We start from the raw sequence: 19,407 nt of genomic DNA, 5'->3' as shown, positions 1-19,407 counted from the left end.
TGCAGGGCAAGGGGAAAGAAGGGGGGGCATCACATTCGTCCTACCAAACCAAATACATATTTTTGTTTTAACGGATATTCTGCTAATTGTAATTTGCACATATATCACATTATACTGAAAAAACAGATAAAAACTGTAGTGTTGAACATTTAAGCAAAAGTGTTTTTCCTCCACATGTCATTTACTTGACATATTTTGGTCCAAAAATCCTGCCCTGGATGTTTGTTTTTTTTAAATCGTCTCATTTAAATTGCATTTCCAGTTTTAAATGTCTGAATCTGACCTTGCCAGCCGTAGACTGTTGCTAGTAAATGCAAGGATTCCTGCCTGCGTGCAAAGTGAGCTGAAAACATTTTTCCTAGCATCTGCCAAGTCCTTGCGCACAGACAGATTGCTGAGTTTGACACCTTATTACTGCTCAGCGGAGGGAAATCCAAAGCAGTTCAGGTGATGTTGAAATCTTTTTTTAGTTTCCCAACAATTTCACACCTTCTTGTTTTGTAGAGACATAAGTTGTGATTTGTTTTAATGTATTCTGCTTTAGTGTTAATTCTTCTTTTTATCTCATTCTGTCTCCACGCTGGAATTTGCCCTCTGCAGAAGAGGACGACTGAGAGCAAAGCTGGCTTGAATAACAGTTGAAAATAGTAAAGGAAACAAATGATATGAGCTTTTTATGGTTTCGATTTTCTTCAGATTTCACCCCTTTCATTCAAAACTACCACTGTGATGAATAATTACAGTGGGATTTCAGAGCTGCTGAAGATTGCTGTAATAAACTGGTCACATGGTTAGCTCAAAAATATGACTTTGAACACGGTACATGCACCAGCTTAAAAGACCAATTATTCTGCACAAAAGCAGCAAACCATCACCGTATTCAGTTGAGAGCACATCAGAGTGGCTAATGCTATTTTCAAATGGTCATGTTTTTAATGAGTGACTAAAAGATGAAACAAAACAGAACATACACTGTGCAAAATGGAGACTATTAGAATTGTTAAAGCAGTGCTTCAAGAGCAAAAGATCAACTTACTGGATGAGATTTGGGTGATTCCCAGAGGTGTGGACTCGAGTCACATGACTTGGACTCGAGTCAGACTCGAGTCATTAATTTTATGACTTTAGACTTGACTTGAAAAAATGTTCTAAGACTTGTGACTTGACTTGGACTTTTACACCAATGACTTGGGACTTGAATTGGACTTGAACCGGTTTACTTGAAAAGACTTGATATTTTACCCCAAATATAAAATTTAACATGCATATTATATAGAGATTGAAAATGTGACGTCATTCACGGGTAGAACCGCAAAGGATTCTGGGAACTCGTGGCAAGAAGTACTAGCGCACGCAGGCTTTCAATTAAAATCAGTCACACAGCGATAAAAAGAAACACAAAAATGTCAAGAAGCTGTTGTATTATTAACTGCAATAGCCGGTCGCATGACAGCCACGGGAAGCCGACGGGTAAAGAGATCGGTTGTTATCGGATTACGACGTTTAAGAGAAATTGTTCGAGCCATGTTTCCGAAGTAACAAAGACGCAACGGATGGCCTGGATTGCAGCCATTCAAAGATCAAATATAACGTCCCAGAACACTCCAGCTCACAGGTTAGTCTGCTCCAAGCATTTCCACAAAGGTCAGTCTGCTGTTGTAGTTAATGCGTCATTTTCATAACATAATTGGTGATATAGGTTACAAGCAAGTCTGGCGCTGAACAGAAATTGTCGTGCTATGCTCCTTTATTTATTGTGCATAAATAGTGAATTGTCCTGACACAATATTGCGTTTCGCTTCTGTTATTATGGTACATTGACAAAAACATATACTTTTATTCACAGGATAAAACAGGTTTTTTGTATCACTAATTGCCCAGTACGATTACAGCATACAATATTATTGTCACTGCTACATTTCTGTGATGGGTACCAGAAATTATTTCCACTACTAATTAATTACCGTTGAGCTCAAAGGTCCTATTAATAAACGGTTAAGGAATGTGTATTTATGAAGACGATTTGTGAGACTGGTAAACTTATGATACGTACGATGGTCTTTCGTTCTACACGGTGCGTTTCAAGGTCCTGCACCCATCCGGCGGTAAACTGTACCTGGGCTTGTTGCAGTGACCGGAAGTTACTAAACTTCATGAGTGTGTGCACTCACTCCAAGAACCGTATAATTATAAATATGCATATAAATATGCTACGGTGAGATAGCTGACTTCATCTAACTAGCAAATGTTTTCCAGGCTACGTTGGTGATGCAGTTTTTTTTAATGTGTATGATATTTTTGTCATGCGATTTTAAAGCCGGTCCTACAACCGCATCCAAGAATAACATGCAGCTTATCTCAGAACTGTCGGTGAAAATTATTCTTGGAGCTAGGTTTAATTGAGCTGCATTTTAAAGAGGTGCAATTTCACAATTTGTGTATATTTTCTAAGTTCACTATTTTGTCATGTGTTGAGAAAAACACAGATTTAAAAATTACATGGTCTAACATTTACATTTAGCATAACTGCAACATGCTTTTTTTCGTTTTTTTTAATGACTCGAAAGGACTTGAAATTCAAAATTTCAGACTTGTGACTTGACTCGGACTTTTACACCAGTGACTTGAGACTCGACTCTGACTTGCCTGACATTACTTGAGACTTGACTTGAGACTTGAGGATAAAGACTTGAGACTTACTTGAGACTTGCAAAACAATGACTTGGTCCCACCTCTGGTGATTCCTTAATCTCACTCCTCTCCCCAATATTATTAAGGTGATAAGCCATTTAGCTATATAGCCAGAATATATTTTACAGTAATAATTACACATTTTTATGCAGAACTTATTTTAGTTGGGAATCAGTGTCTTTCATAATCTTTTAAATTTTATAGCTCAGTTTCCTTCATTTAAGATGTGTCGTTTCCATCAGAAATTAATGGAAACCTTACGCCTGACCACAGCGACACACCTGATTGAAGCACATTTTATCATTTCTATATTTCTGAGAAAGATTTGAAGACTCTAAAATCCCAACAGTATTGTCGCAGGCTCCCACCCACCTCTAAAAAGTCTCTAGTAGAGAGTATAGTAAAGCAAGCCAATTCAGAGACAAACATTTGGCTGGTGACAAACCGAGACAGACAGAAATGCTGGTGGTGTTAAAAGAATCATGATCGGTCCACTCTGTGCTCTGTTTAAAAATATATCAGGCAGCGGCGATGTATTATCACAGAAGAACTGTTAGTATTGTAACTCTTTTAATTCATTTTGTCACGTCATCATTTCATCTGAAGAAGCTGCAAATTCTTGAAATCACATATCCTTATAAAAATCAGTACTTTTTCCCTCATGTGAATTATAGTCAGTAGCAGGTTAGATGAGATACAGGAATGAAAAATCTTTGGGAGAAAAGTAAGAGTCCATCAGAGCGGGTGTCGAAACAGTTTAGTGAGTGTGCAAGAAAATGCACTTCATACAGTTACATGGGCATTAAAAACCACTTTGCAGTTAAGGAAGTGATGTCACAGTCACAGTCAACGAGTTAATGTCAGTCAGATAAAATAACCACAACCATAATAATATATAACTTTAAGCCTTTATATAAACTCAATGCAGTTATCATAATGCTGTGTTTATAGTGGCCAGTTATCCATTCCTTATTTATTCCACAATCATTCAAAAATCTGGCACTCTGCACCCTTGCACATATAAATCTTGAAATATGCTATATTCATGTTGCCGTCTGTATTATCTGTTTGTCTATTCTGTTAAGTACACTGAGAGGAATGAAAAATGCTTTTCCAGGCTGCAGATAAGTTTATTTGTGCTAAAAGTTTTGTATTATGGGGTTCTATAAGGGTCGACTCACAAAATGCTTGTTTCAGCACCACATTGCCTTCAATTTTGTATTTTATCTGGAAAATGCTTTGCCCTGCACACTGAAAAAATGATGCTAAAGGGCAGTGAGTAAAAATGTGATGGGTCATGACCAAGCATCAGTATGTGATAAGTTGGGAGTGAGAATGTGTTGACTAGAATGGCCAAGCTTTTGTTTACAAAAACCGGGGTGCATTAGTGTTGCTTTGCCAACTGTCAAAAGGTGCTTCAGGGCTATTTTGCAATCACTCTCTAAGACTGAGTAAGCAAAATAGGAGCAGCACTTTTTGAAGCCATAAGGACCCCCAGGCAGACTCTCCTGGCCCTGGAGATTTTAATTGTTGTCCAGAGGACACGAGTTGAAATTTGACCTGAGGTCGCACTACCCTGTAGCTGCCTAATGACTACTCCTCAGTTTGCATCATCGGAAGAATATTTAAACTACCGACATCCAAAGTTGTCCATTTAGGTTACAGATAAGTATACAAAGAAAATATAAAGGATAACACTGACAATAAAAAATATAAGGAATTTATAGTAAGTGCGTATCAAAAGGCATTTAAAGGATTTCTCATTTGCCAAAGTGTGTCTTTGTTCTTGAAGGGGTGTACATGTTCTGTGACATTTGTGTGACTTTAACTGTCCAGCTTTTGTTCAGGGATCATAATTCAATTCAATTGCACATATTCACCTGTTCATGAGTTCATGATGGCTTTCAGGTGATTTTAGAAAGCATAAAAAGATAACAATCCTTAAAACTTCTGTACTTAACACCAGCCATGTCAGCAAGAATAATTATTTCAAATTCAAAAGGTTTCTCGAATGGTTTTACATGTGATTAGAGGGTAAGAGCAAAGCACCGAGACAGGTTTTACATCACACCATCAAGGAAGGAAAAGAAGTCTACGTATTTGAATTTTTAGCCTTTGAGTCAGTAATGCAGTACTGGAGGTAGAAGAAAATGGGGAACAATCAGTTATATGAAATGGTGCATGTCAAGGAATAAGCTGTGCAGCTCATTTCTGACAGTAGAGGCAGGGAATCCAATTGCAATGCAAGGCCCACTGTTGAACATATTTACATAATGGCTGTAAGGCCAGTAGATATTGTGCACATCATAGCATGGAAGGCCAGCAGTTTGCAAGATTTTATTCAAATAAAACACAACTCCAGTCATTTTCACTCTTTACCTCGTCTTTCCTCCTCGCTGGTTCAAGGTCTGATACGGTGTAACCAGCTGCAGGAGTCGAGATTGTTTGAATAAGAACCTTCAGATTCTTTTGTCCTTGACTGTAAACATTTGAGATACACATGTTATGGGGTGGGATAAAAGTAGAATATTACTGCATGTGTTATACATATCATAATATCACATTGCATAATCTCTGGTCTACAATGAAATAAGTATGGTCTTTTGATTTATTTCTCCACCTTTTCTACTTACTTACTTACTTCTGTATTAAACCAGCATTAAAGGTTAATGCTATAAGTCGAGGGAAAGTGGCCCCGCAGCTTTATGTGTTGTTTCTCACTATGTCTATTATAACCACCTTAGCACTTTGTCCTTGGCTTGCATTTAAAATGACTGCGAGGCAGTGAACGTACAAGGGCCGGACAGGCACAGAGACCCCACAGAGTTTGCTTCCAATGTTTCTTATTAATACCAAACAAAGGCTAGTTTGAGAAGCAGATTTGACCTTTGAGGAAGGTTGGCAGGAGTAGGTAGAGGCTGACAGGGTGAGAAGTTGGTCAACCAAAAGAGAAACAGCAGGATTCTGTCAAGAGTGATCCACATCAGGAAAGTGGAGCTGGCTGCTGAGGGGAAATGGCACTGAACCCTAAAGAAAGAACTAAACATACTGCCCATGTCACAAAGGATATGGGTTTCCGTTTAAACAAGGTTCCTGGCCTGACAAGCAGATAGATTAAACTTGTCAAGCCATTGTCTCTTTAGTCAGAAAAGTGTGAAAAATATTATAAAAAGATAAACATCACCAATTTAATTAAAACAGTTCTTTTGATGTACAAAGCAAATATCAATATTAAATATAATTTAATAATACACGCCAAACGGCACGCAATCTGCTAAGCTGTAAAATAAATGCATAAATAAATACTAGCAATAATTACTATTTTATCATTCACAACTGACACTGTATTGTTCAACCTGTGTTATATGCTCTTAATAGTGATATCCAGCAGCAGATTGAAGTGGGGCATAATGCCCCCCAGGGCAAATGCCCTAAGGCTCAAAGTACAGGCCCCGAGAAGCAGAGGAATACCTCTAAGTAGGGTTAGCCCTTACTTTCATTTATTTTTAAGTGATTGCTCAACATGTTTCACTATCTTGGACTTTCCCCAAACCCATTTGTGGCAATGCTCGCTTTTCCTACCGCATCTGTCATTTGCCTAATGAGTCACGTTCATTCTTGTTTTTGTGCAGGATCAAGGAAACATTGGTGTCATCTTCAATGTGGGGACAGATGACATCACTATTGATGAGCCTGCTGTCATAGTAAATGATGGCAAGTACCATGTTGTACGCTTCACACGCAGTGGTGGCAATGCCACTCTCCAGGTGGACAACCATCCAGTCATTGAGCGTTATCCACCAGGTAAGGTTAACAGGACAAACTTTGGAGTTATTACACGCATAGTAAGACAGCATGAAACTTCTGGATCAGAGAGAAAGGGTTGCATGTCTGCCTATTTCTGCCTTGGCAGTTTGCCCAGTGAATAATTTTAATTCAGTGTTCCTGCGTGGTTATTTTATCAGTTTATAAGAGATCTATTAAAGTTGCCTCATGCAACTAAAAATTATGTGTTTGTGTAAAAATATAATAGTTTGAAATGAGTAAATCTCCTTAAAGCTGCCTTTTTGAGTTTAGCAATTCAGGTATTTTCATCAGCTGCTGCCGTATTTGCATTTAGTTTGGTAGAGAGGTGGGAAGATGTGAAGTTGTGGCTCAGGTGGGATTCTCTAGACTTTTCTAAATGGTGTAATATTTAAGCCATTCTTGTGCGGCTTAAGTGCTATTTCAGCCCAATATAGCAGTGTTTTAGATGTGAATGTATGAACTGCTAGCCTTAAATTTATATGATAGTGTTGTTTTCAATAAATATTCACTTGACAAATTCTTGCTGACATTCAAAATGTGGCTGTGATCATGCTTGATCATACTTAATCTGTCTGTTGTTAGATACAAAATAGTGTAGATTCACTAAAGGGAGACTGTTATAATGATAAGTTATATAACAGTTTTATTTTATGTGTGGTAACTTATGATAGTGAGTAAAAATCACTCAACTGTGTGCACACAACATATACATGGACCCAAAAAAGAAAAGATACATACATAAAATGATCATAACTGGCTGTGCTTTAACCTGTTCTGAACCAATCTACCAATTAACCTTATTCAGAGCAGGTGCACCAGCTGGCATAGTGGGACACAAACCACATCTTTTCTGTGCCTCCAGCTGGTGTTCAAATCACAGATGCATATAACACGAGGGCACATGCAAGCATGCAATTGGGTAATGAAGATGGTGTGCACCTTTATGTCAGCTCCCACTCAGCAATCAGTGATATTTGAAACATTTCACATGGCAATGCATAGAATAGTTAGAAATAGGGAGTGCACATCACACAAGTTTCTTGTGCCTTAAATAGATATCAAATATCATGGAGTATTTTTTTCTGGCAATTTGTTTGAGAGAAAAAAGGCAAACATATTTTAACATCTTCACTATATTACAGCTTACAGTATAACCAGGCATTTAACTGTTGTGCTGTAATGGTTTACTTTAGATTCTAATAATTATTCATATTTGTATTAATTACAAATTTGTTGAAAATGTTTGCAAATAATAATCTCAACAGAATGTGAATGGAACAAAATAATGTCACAATAATTTACTATCAGTTTTAGTGACCCTGTGGCTGATGATTGATAGAAATTCCTCGGTGCTAGGTCTAAATAAAAATCTGGGCTCTCCTAATGTCTAGAAACAATTCATACTGTAATAACTGTATGTTGCTTGTTCTTGTTTTATTTTAATTTATTTGTTTTGCATTTGCATGTGTTTAAAGGAGAGCTGAAGTCCTGTCTCACCGGGGAACTGTTTGTGTCTCGTTCAAATAAATGAACAAGACAATGAATGAATGAACACCAAAGAGACTTAAAATTGCAACTCCCATAAGCCTTTGATGTTGACATACTGTCACTGCCTTCTGGGAGCTCGAGTAAAAACACTGCATGTATACCATGCGCTGCATTGGAAAAATGCATTTTGGCACTGAAGTGAGCGAGACTTTGGCTCTCTGTGAATGCAATCAAATTCATATGCTCCTACTCTAACTACATGACTTTTTATCACTGTCTAAATGCAACTGTTTTCCTGATTTGATTGGTTGTTTCTTATGAATGAACGTCTGTTTTATAAAGTACATAAAATTATTCGTCTGTAATTGGTAATTACTGAAGACGATGCTTTGCTTGGAAAAAAAAATAGCTAAATAACACTAACTAGAGTAGCACATTATAAATAGCCTAAACGTTGCTCTAATTAGCATTAACAGTGTTACTCATAATAACTAGATAACACTAAGTAAAGCTCAAGTTTCTTTTAACTCACAGCTGAGTTAAAATTGATAACTTGTTAAAAATGTTAGCCGTTATAACTTTGTTTCTAACCATGTGATGTTTCAGCTTGCAGACTTTAACCTTTAATCTGTCTCTCCAAATTCTTTGAAGGACACTATGATAATGAACGACTGGCTATTGCTAGGCAAAGAATCCCATACAGACTTGGTCGGGTAGTTGACGAGTGGCTACTCGATAAAGGTAAAAAATATAATTGATTAATTAATTAATTAACCCTTGAAATAACTAGTAAATAAACTTCCCCCCCTGAGAGGTGCAGTGCCAGAAGACAAGGGTGACAAAGTGCAGGTTACCCAGACGTATACATTTCCATTTTAATTGGAACTTGTACCGGCTATGAATTTTAATGGCCACAGTATAGCTTTAAGCAGAAGAAAATGAGTGTGGAAGCAAACGGATATGGCGTGCTTGCCATTTCTTTTTGTCATCCTTATACCTTGTGGAGAGGCTGCACCTTAACAAAGATTTTAAACTAAATTAACTAAAAGCGCTTAACCCTTGTCTAACCCTCTATCATCCCTCTTAACCACTGTGTGTAATTAGATACTGTGTGTAATTATTCTACATAAATATCATTAAAATGCTGTGTAACGTTTTCATTAATACCAGTGAAGCTAACACTGGACATAAGCTGACTAGGCTTTGTTCCTAATAACTGAACCATATTTTAAACCACAGCTTCAGGATGTGTTCACCCCAGTGAACCTCTTTCCATTTTTCTTGTTCCCTGTAATCTTGTGCTGCCTTGCATTGTACTACAACGAGCACATCAGACTCCCAAGCTGAATTTTTTTTTTTTGCTGCAACAAAACAACCCTGACAGGCTGTTAAAGTAGATCACTGTTTGCAGCCATTAACTTTGCTAATAAGTATTCTCCTGAGTTGGGCCCATTACCGCAGCCCTCCTCCTCAGATGTAACACTGCTTATCAGTAAAGGTGCTGACAGCGGTGCTGTTGAATATCATTGCCCCTTTGAGGAGGTAAAACAATTGGACCGTGGGGGAAACCCACGGAAAAGCATGTGTTAATGGCCTAATGGCTGATGAAGTCAGTGGGAGGAGGGAGTCAAATTTTTATTGTCATTCGGCTTCAAACTGTCTGATGTGTGGCAAGACTGCCATTTTAGTAGTTACCTGTTAAAAGGAGCCATAAGATACAGATCTTCACACCTTCTTTTTTCCCCCTCTAAAGCTAAGAGACAAATATAAATATCATTTTCCCACAGGCAGCTGCTAACTTATTCAGTGACATTTCAAAATCATAAATAAACATCTAAATAGGCTTTAAGCCTCCTCTTCTTGTATGTGCAAAGTCAAAATTATAAACTTGCTGCTAACCAACATTTCCCTTTTTAGAGTTAACATCTAAATAAGCTTTTAAACAAATGAATTACTAAATCCCACCTGGCTCAGATGATGTTCTTGTGCAAAATCTCCCATATGCCGTCTCTGTGTGTGCTCTGCCGTTCTCTCCCCTTTTCCATCATCTCCTTCTCTGTGTTTCTGTCTAACTTTAGGGAGACAGTTGACCATCTTTAACAGCCAGGCAGCCATTAAAATTGGCGGTTCTGACAAAGGGCGACCCTTCCAGGGTCAGATTTCAGGGCTGTATTACAATGGTCTCCAGGTGCTCAAACTGGCAGCGGAAAATGACCCCAGCGTACAGGTGGAGGGGAACCTGCGGCTGGTCGGAGACTCGCTCTCCGTGGTGACCACGGACACCACCTCCGTCACCCCGCTGGCGGTGTCTGATATGTCTACCACGATCATGGAAACGACCACCACGATGGCCACCACCACCACCCGCAGGCAGCGGTCGCCCAGCTTGAGTGAGAGCATCTCAAAGGTCAGCGAGTTTAAAAAGGGGTGCTAATTTGCTGACAACAGGGAGGTAATTAGCTCATAAGGTGAAGGCTGTTGTCTATGTTTCGCAGTAGGAAAAAAGGCCATTTTAAATATGGCTCAATAACAGTGAGTGATTTATTTATTTATTTATTTTTTAATTAATTAGCTTTGTAGAAATCTGGAGCTGTGCGTGATTCCCAAAATTACAAATTTATATTTCTGTTCAATTATCAGGTTGCTAATATGTCTAAGCATCCTTAACATTCTCAATCAGCTTTAAAAATGCAAAATTGTGATTAATATAAGAACAAAACTGAGTAATACTTTGGCACTGTCTTTATGTGTGTCACCTTATAAAACATAAATGTTTAAACTTGCACAGGTTTACACATTTGGAGCTTATTTAATCCCCCTGTCATGTTTAGCTTATACTGTAGTTTCTGTTCCATTCATCTTGTATTAATGCACATTTTGAAATTTAACTTGCAGTACTAGAATCTAAGATGACAGTCAACACACAATCACAAAACCAGAGAACACTTCAGAATCCCCAGTTCTTCTCTACATTTGACAATGATAAGCTTATTTTTCAGATTTTTCAGATTTTTAGGCCTTAAAGGGGTTTAGGAACATGAACACACTTTTCCCCTGATCATCATGAAAGGAGTTATGAGATGAAATGAACCACATTTAAGTCTCACACCTTGACAAATTTCAGTGTTTCACAGCATCATTAAATTTCTTAGCGCTGCATCAGCTATTACTGAAAGAATTAGGCATATAAAACCTTGTATGGAGTAATAGGTAAGCTAAAATGCTTCATAAATTCATTAAATAACAGGTTTGATCCAGCATGTTTGATTCTGAATTCGCTGCATAACTTACTTTCCATCAAGGTATTAGGATTAGGATAATGATAACATTCTTGCTTAGTGTATTTTTACAATACAGCGGCCACATAAAAACAAAGAATTTGAATGTGATAAATGCTGAAAACCCTTCAAATTGGAGAAATTTCAGTAGTTGGACTTGTCCTGAGGTTTTAAAGAACCCCCACTGCCACTGCCTCTCCTAATAAAACTGCAGAGTGCTCTTTTTGTTCCATTTCTTTTGTCTAGCTATCCTAAAATGGTCTTCTCTATATTTTCAATTTATCAAAGTAATCCATTAGTGAGCCTTCTAATGCCCACTCTGCCCAGAGCCCACTGTGCATCCTGCATCCTCGTTAAATATATGTGAGAATTTTATATGGGTTTTTTGTGCAAATTTGATATAAAAGAATTGTTTAAAACCCAATTATATAGCATTTATCTCATTGAGAGCCTCCATCGGTGATGTTTTTCCATTGTTTGCACACACATAAAGTCAGCCAATGGGGTAAAGGATAAAAAGCAGCTGCTGATGGGCTCATTTTGAACTTGTAGTCTTACTAGTGTCGCTCCAGGCACAAACACTTAAGCAGTACAGTGCTGCATAGTGCAGATTTTTTTCTCAGACCGGACAGTCAGTGTAAAAAAGAGACTGTCTGTGAGCCTGAATGAAGAAAAATGTTTATTGGGTATTTGTTAAAAAAGAAATTGTATTCCCTGTTTGCTTTCAGCCACAGAACTCTGATGATATTTTGGTGGCATCAGCTGAGTGTCCAAGTGATGATGAGGACCTGGAAGAGTGTGAACCGGGAACAGGTGGGTCAATTGGTCCTTATGAAGCGATGGTACTAGGGTGCTTAGATGAGTAATGTTATTTTTACCCAGGAGTGCAGACAAAATGCAGTGCTTTTAGGCAGCCATCATTGTTCTTAACAAAACAGATCTGTCTTCTCAGTTTCATCCAACTATCTTACACTCACATATTGAGTAATTCTGTCAAATAACTGTCATTATTTGGATAGTTATTACAGACTAGCATTAATTTGTTCTCTACCCTGTATTTGTAGCTCACAAAAGTGAATCAAAGACAATCTTTGTGAAGTGTACTTCAGGCATTAAGAGAGTCTGATCGAGTTTGTGACAGAAACAAGCTGTAGAACTTGAGAGTCTGGCCTTATTGTGGGTGCCTTAATTATTAATATGACCTTATCAGAATTGTTTGTTGTTGTCTGGCCCGGCAAAGTGTGACTGAAATAATAATGAAAGAGAACCTATTGGCTGTAAATGTCTGTAGATGTATGTATCTGTAACATCTGTAACTCTGCAGAATGTTATAATCGTATATACAAATACACACACACACAGGAAAATATATTGTTGAATTGTTGAGGCATCTAGTAGTAGTGGTTAAAGGTACATCTGTAAGATAGCAAGTGCTTTCAGAAAATCATACTATTTTGTGTGTGATTCATTCATACAATAACCTTTCTGCTCTCTTATCATTCCTCAACCTCTGCCTACAGATGTGCATATCGCAGCATGGCCATTTAAAACTTAATGTTCTTGTGTTTATTATGTGCTCTTCATTCAGCTGCCGCCTCTCACGGGTCATCTTGTATGTTTGTTTCTGCATGTGAGCTCTTTTTTACGCATTTGCTGTATTGCATTATTAAACATTCTTAATCTGCACACCCACACACATATGCATACCTTCCAGACAGCATTATGATGCTTTCGGTTTGCTTTTCTCCTCAGTTGCCAAGCGCTGATGTAAATACCCATGTATTATAGAAATGCAATTACTATAAATAAAATCACTGATAAGCCATCTAATATTAAATTCTTCATTAATAATGTACATAATGAGCAGATTGTGCTTCCGTTCTGATGAGCACAACTGCTCAGCCAGAATTTCAGTGTTAATTCTGCTCTAATTTAGGATCCCCTACCTTTTCTGTTTTCTTTCTAGGAGGTGAATTAGTGTTGCCTATTATAACAGTGGATTCCCTTGAGCCCCCATCCATCGCCACCCGTTACCCCGTCATCCCTCCTCCTCCTACTCTCCTTTCCCCACTTGAAACCACCAAAGAGTCCCTGATACTCCCTCCCCACCCTTCCTGCCCCCCGGACCAGGAGGACTGTGGTGACCCTGTGGAGGTCTCAGCCTTCGGCTCTGGGGAGATGACGGAATCCGATGACGAGGACTTTTACAATAAAAACTCCCCCTTGGTCACTGACAGGACAGTCCTTCCTCCACCCCCTGCCGCTGGTGATGGTGGAGTCCAGAAACCCCGCCCCTTACCTCCTTTTGTTCCCACCACCAACCCTGACCAGCTCCACATTCCTGCAGGCAAAATGAACACCCGTGACCAGGTGCTTCTGCCCCCTGTTCCTCCATCCTCCCGAAACACACCAGGACTAACTTACCCCCCCAATTTTCCCCATGTGCCCACAGCCAACCCCACAGCCTCTGATGATAAGAGCCTGCCTGGTGCCGTGGAGGTGATAAGGGAGTCCAGTAGCACCACGGGGATGGTGGTTGGTATCGTGGCTGCTGCTGCTCTCTGCATTCTTATCCTCCTCTATGCCATGTACAAGTACCGGAACCGGGATGAGGGCTCCTACCAGACAGACCAGAGCCACAATTTTGCCAACAATTCCACTGCGGAGGGCAACGGAGCAGTGGTCAAAGACAAAAACACAGCGACAGCCTCTGTGGCAAAGGCCATCACAAAGGGTAAAAAGAACAAAGACAAAGAATACTACGTCTGAAATCACAGGAGAGTAGGCAAGTGTGGACTGAGACAAGAGGATGAGAGAGGATGCTTTCCTTTCGCGCCCCAATATTGTCAGGTCGACTATCAGAAAAATTCCACAAAAGAAAAAAAACAAAAGAAACAACAACTGCGCAAAGCAATTGTGTCCTGCTTTTACATTTTTCTCAAAAGTCAAGGTTGCCCAGTTCCTATTAATGATAAATTCTTATCTACGGCACAAGATCTGACTCATCCTCTGTATCACAATGTGCACTCAGTCTGCATTCACCAATTCCTTATTAGTGTATCATTTTTTTATGTTTTTAACAAGCTCGAAGGAGGCATATCCACTTTGGCTTTGTATATAGCATGGATATGGCACCGTGAAGAAAGTGCTGAAAAACATCTGGTTTCTTTGTACTTCTTTGTAATGCCCTATCTCAAGTCTCAATGTCCCCATTATGATGTATGAGGCTGAACAGCCCAGCTATTGAATTTTGATGGTAGATGAACAGAGAGCACAACAGTCATCCTGGCTACACTCGAACAGAAGGCCTTCATTTGGATAAGACATCATGTCTGCAGTCTACATGTTATTTCATGTGATTTTAAAACTCCCCACTCACTCTGCCTCTATCCACAAGAGATGGTACCGTGTTGCTGATGGCTTATCGTAAAGTAAATGAAGCAAGATATTTAGCCCTCCTGGTGAAAAAAGGAATTTTCAAATCCTTCTCCATATTCTGGCCAGTGAACCTTACAGTATGATGGCTCAGAAAGAGAATTAATATCAGATATTGCAGTCAATGTGCCATGCCATTCCAGGTAGGGATGATTGTGAGCCAGTCATTCTACACCAGTGAAGGTATTTATCCGTGAACACTGCTTGTATGTACATATAGTGGTTAGCAGATTGAAAAAGCATCGTGTACGTAGGGAAGGTATAAAGAAGAATAATCATGCGAGATGCTATGCTTGGCTCGCCCCCGCAACACAGCTTTTCATGACAACTTCAAAACTGTTTCAGCCCGAACTTTACAGGAATTTTCAAGAGCTCAGAATCACATTTGAGAGTGTTTTCTGATTGCTTCTTGGAAAGAGGAAACCAACACACCTCACCAGATGCTGGCTCGCTCATAATGTTTTCTTTCTTCTAAACTGTCTTGGGATAATTCAGAAGCACACAGAAAATGTAAACATATCTTTGAAGCATAGATATTCCTTGTAAAGCAGCCAAACATGTATTGTTTTTTTTTTTCTATCGGTTATTAAATGACTATTCTACGAGATGAATAATTGAAGATTTGTGAATTGTATTGATATTTCTCTGATATTTCAATGTATCTTGTTACCACTCCTCTTAACACGTTATATTTTAGATTGCCTTTTACTCAAATCCGGACTAAAAGCACACTTTTTCCTCTGATAGCTGCAAATATCTTTTGGGTTTTTTGGGGGGGGATTATTTACGGTACAGATTATGCAGAGAAAACACAAGGGTGGAACAAACAAATGTTTTGTTTTGTTGCATTGTGCATTTTATATGTGCTAAATCTGTTACTCAATGGATCTGATAATATAAAGCCATTTTCTCTGTTGAGTTATTTATTCATGCTCTGTGATTTCGTTCTTTTTTTTATGAAAGTGCCATTCGACATGAGCTGCTCAGTGCTCAGAAAATATACCATTCCTCACTCATTGCTATTGTATAGTGTTCATGTGAAATGGATCTTAATATGTGTACAGAACGTGGATAAAGATGAAAATACACTTGATTATATACTTTGTACACAACTGTGTTGTGTGTTGCTTCTTAGAAGTTCCCTAAAATAATTAACTTTATTTGACTTTTCTTCTTGGATGCAACATTGTGGGTGAGCACAATGAAAAGAATGTAGTTTTTAGGTCAGGACAGTTCGGCTTCATGGTGTGGTAAACTGTGTGACCCTTGTTCTTGTATGCTTCTGCAACAGCTGTGGGTGTGCAGTCCCTGCAAACGGACAAAGTTAATATAGTAGTAAAATAAAACTAACTAAATTTCAAATAAGAAACTGACATTTTCAGAGGGTTAAAAAAAAGACTTTGAATATAAAAAATACAGTCAGTCTTTTTGTTTTAGTAGTTTTCAAGTTGGTCTCACTTTTTCAATTAGCAAATCGTAGCAAATGCGTTTATAGTGCTAAATATATAAATGCAAATAAAATGTAAAGTAATCAAAACTAAACTGAAAGTAAACATTTTAAACAATAAAACAAATCTTTAGCACTGAAAACTGCAAAGTAAGTAAAAATAAGCCAAAGAGAAAATAACTTTTTAACTCTATATTAATAAAAGCTATGAAAATAACACGGCTATGATAACCTTGGTACAGATGCTGACATGTTTGTGAATGTTATACCTCAGAAATGTCTTATGAAAATTTGGTATATTTAGCACAAATATTCCCTTGGCCTCAATGATGAACTGAATAAAGATTGTTGGTCAGAGGTAAAAGTCACTGTGACCGTACCCAGTCCCATAATAGTGATTTACTCTACTTAATTTTATGAGAACACCTGGAAGAAATATCATCACACCTGGCCCAAACATCCACCGGGACTCAAGGATCAACCATGCAGTGGCCAAAGATCACTATGACCTCATAAAATATGCTTTTGGCCACAACTTAAGAGTTCCTTTACCGAGTAACAGAAGATTTCCAACAAATGTTTAATATTGTAAAGTGATGGCATCTTAAAACGGAAAGGTCAACAGTAAAATTCCCTGTGGCATCATAATGTTCTGTAAAACATAACTCAGGAGTAGGAGGTGTGTGTGTGTGTGTGTGTGTGTGTGTGTGTGTGTGTGTGTGTGTGTGTGTGTGTGCTTCTAAGTTCAATAAGAGGACAGATGCAGAAGCAAATGTAAGGTAAGCTAGGGTAAACCTTAATGAAATTTGGAGAAGAATAACAAAAGGTGCTTCAGAGTTATTCAGGCAGGCAAACAAAAAAATAATTCAAACAGAGAAGAAAAATTAGATTTATCCAGAAGAGAGGGGGTTCATATTCCAATGACACAATGAAGAAACACAAGGAGACATGCAGAGAGAAGCAAGAACACAGGAAGGTGCACAGATGAATGGACAGAGGGAGAAACAAAAGGCTAAATACAGCAAGGTAACTGGGAACAGGTGGAAACAATGAGAGAACCACAGGAGTGTGAACCACATCCAGATATGAAAGGCACACAAGAAAAGTAACTATCAGATTGACACAGGGAGCGATAGGAAAAAGTGACAAAGAAATTAATACAAAGGGCAAACAGGGTGGAAAGAAAAACAGACTAAAAAGAGAACAATGACTGGAACACTCCAAAAGTTGATTATGTTCATCTGGACATAGCGTTTTATGGGAGAAACATTTCGTCACTCATCCAAGTGACTTCTTCAGGCTCAGCTGGCTGCAGGTTTCGCCAACCTACTCCATGCTCAAACCAGCGTTCCTCCCTGTCCAGGATGTGTACATCCTCATCATTGAAAGAGTGTCCACTGGCCTATAGGTGTAAATAGACTGCAGAGTCCTGGCCTGACGAGGTAGCTCTTCTGTGTTGCGCCATCCGCTTCGCCAGAGGTTGTTTGGTTTCCCCGATGTATAAATCCTGGCAATCCTCCTGGCACTTAACAGCGTACACTATGTTACTCTGTTTGTGTCGGGGGACCCGATCCTTGTAGTGGATCAATTTTTGGCGCAGCGTGTTTTGGGGTTTACAAGCCACAGACCCAGTGTTTAGAAAAAATGTGTCTCAACTGCTCTGATACTCCTGACACATATGGGATCACTACAGGTTTTCGCTTAGGCAGCGATTGTTCTTCTCTCCTGGATCGGCTGAAGCTTTCTTTAGGCGCCTGCCCAGCTTTGACAAATGTCCAGCTGGGATAACCACATTTACTCAGGGCCTTCTTGATGTGATGTTCTTCTGCTTCACTGGCCGCTGTGTCTGTGGGGATGGTGTTCGCTCTGTGTTGTAGCGTCCTGATGACACCCAATTTATGCTCCAGTGGATGATGAGAGTCAGACCTTAAATACTGATCCGTATGCGTAGGTTTGCAGTACACATCAGCTTTTAGATGTCCCTCATTACTGATGGAAATCTCACAGTCTAAGAAGGCTAACTTGCCACTTTTCATATTCTTCCTGGTGAATCTGATGACTGGAACAGGACGATCGTGACCGTATTTCACGTTTGGTTGAATACTGAATTACTCACACTAATTCTGGGAGCCAAACAATAGTGCTTGTGTAGATTTTCTGTGCTGCAGGGTTGAAGATGTATGTGCAGCCATGTCTTTACTCAGTGTTGATCCCGGCTACATCTTTGTCTCTTATCAAAGTCAGGCTCGTGGGACATAAATCCATCTAGCACTTTTCATTCAATTTCTTTAAAATCTTCACTACATCATAGAAATCTGGCTAGAAATGAATAAAAATTTAGATTAACCCCTGTTGCCTTACTTACTATAAGAGAGTAATTCTTGCAAATTAGCAGTGTAACATATTGATTGCTTCCGTTTGTCTGTTAGTGCTTGGGACCAAAGAATCTTTTTAGGATAGACCAAAGACAATCACAATGACGTCACTCTACAAAGGCTAACAAGACAGGTTAATACATTTAACATGATGAACTAGTATTTGCACAAATTGCAGGTCGTGTAATGTGCTAAAAATGTGTCTTACACTTGAATTTCATCATCATTTTCTCACTCCTTTCTTTTGCTCACGCACTCTCTTTTGGACTCTGCGTTGTTCTGGCATGTTAGTAGCTCCTGGATGTCTATTATTTATAATGAAGCACCTTCTTATACTATCAGAGTCCATTGCAATGGAATATCATGATCTCTGTGAGGCTTAAATGCAATTTAAATAGTCCAAAAAAAGAAAAGAAAAGAAAAGAAAAGAAAAAGAAAGACAAGATAAATTCTCATAAGAGATGCTAGTGATTTGTCCACAGTGTGACCCAATCAGGTCTGACACTCGTGGACTTTGTTGTTCCCTCACTTGAGTACCAAGCACTCAACTTGGGTTAAAAAACAAAAAACAAAACATAAAACATGCATTTCAAGCTGGTGACTTAGAGTTTAAAAAAAATTGGTAATTTAGAAGGCAGGAAGTGTTATGAAAAAAGTTACTATTTGGTCAAATTATTAAAAATGAGGGAGTGTTTGTGGAAACTAGGAGTCAGGCTATATCAGGCTCTGCTACACTGAGTTTAGTCAGTCTTTATTTGAAATCCTTCAAATAAAGTACTAGAATATTCCCTTAATATGTGGAGCAAGTCTATATGCTGATATCATATTACTAACTTTGAGGCTACAGCACATGAGGAGTTCCCTCACAGTAAAAAAGTATGCCACC

At 38.7% G+C, this 19,407-nt stretch overlaps 1 protein-coding gene across 12 annotated transcripts in view; it reads left to right on the top strand.

Annotated features, from left to right (window-relative positions):
- The window catches only part of LOC309716083 (neurexin-2-like), a 130,503-nt gene extending 114,712 nt beyond the window's left edge, over nt 1-15,791 (top strand). For 6 of the 12 annotated variants that reach the window (XM_082549676.1, XM_082549675.1, XM_082549678.1 and 3 more), the window contains 5 exons: nt 6,324-6,495; nt 8,638-8,727; nt 10,065-10,393; nt 11,993-12,077; nt 13,231-15,791. In XM_082549676.1, coding sequence (XP_082405802.1) covers nt 6,324-6,495; nt 8,638-8,727; nt 10,065-10,393; nt 11,993-12,077; nt 13,231-14,033 — 1,479 coding nt within the window. In that variant the 3' untranslated portion in view covers nt 14,034-15,791. The remainder of the gene's footprint in view (nt 1-6,323; nt 6,496-8,637; nt 8,728-10,064; nt 10,394-11,992; nt 12,078-13,230) is intronic. The other 6 variants (XM_082549681.1, XM_082549672.1, XM_082549671.1 and 3 more) reach the window with 3 other exon arrangements.
- Nucleotides 15,792-19,407: the final 3,616 nt, after the last annotated feature.

Source organism: Aulonocara stuartgranti (assembly GCF_965226115.1).
Source record: "Aulonocara stuartgranti genome assembly, chromosome: 10".
In the NCBI taxonomy this organism is placed as follows: Eukaryota; Metazoa; Chordata; class Actinopteri; order Cichliformes; family Cichlidae; genus Aulonocara; species Aulonocara stuartgranti.
This window is presented reverse-complemented; position numbering and strand designations above follow the sequence as displayed.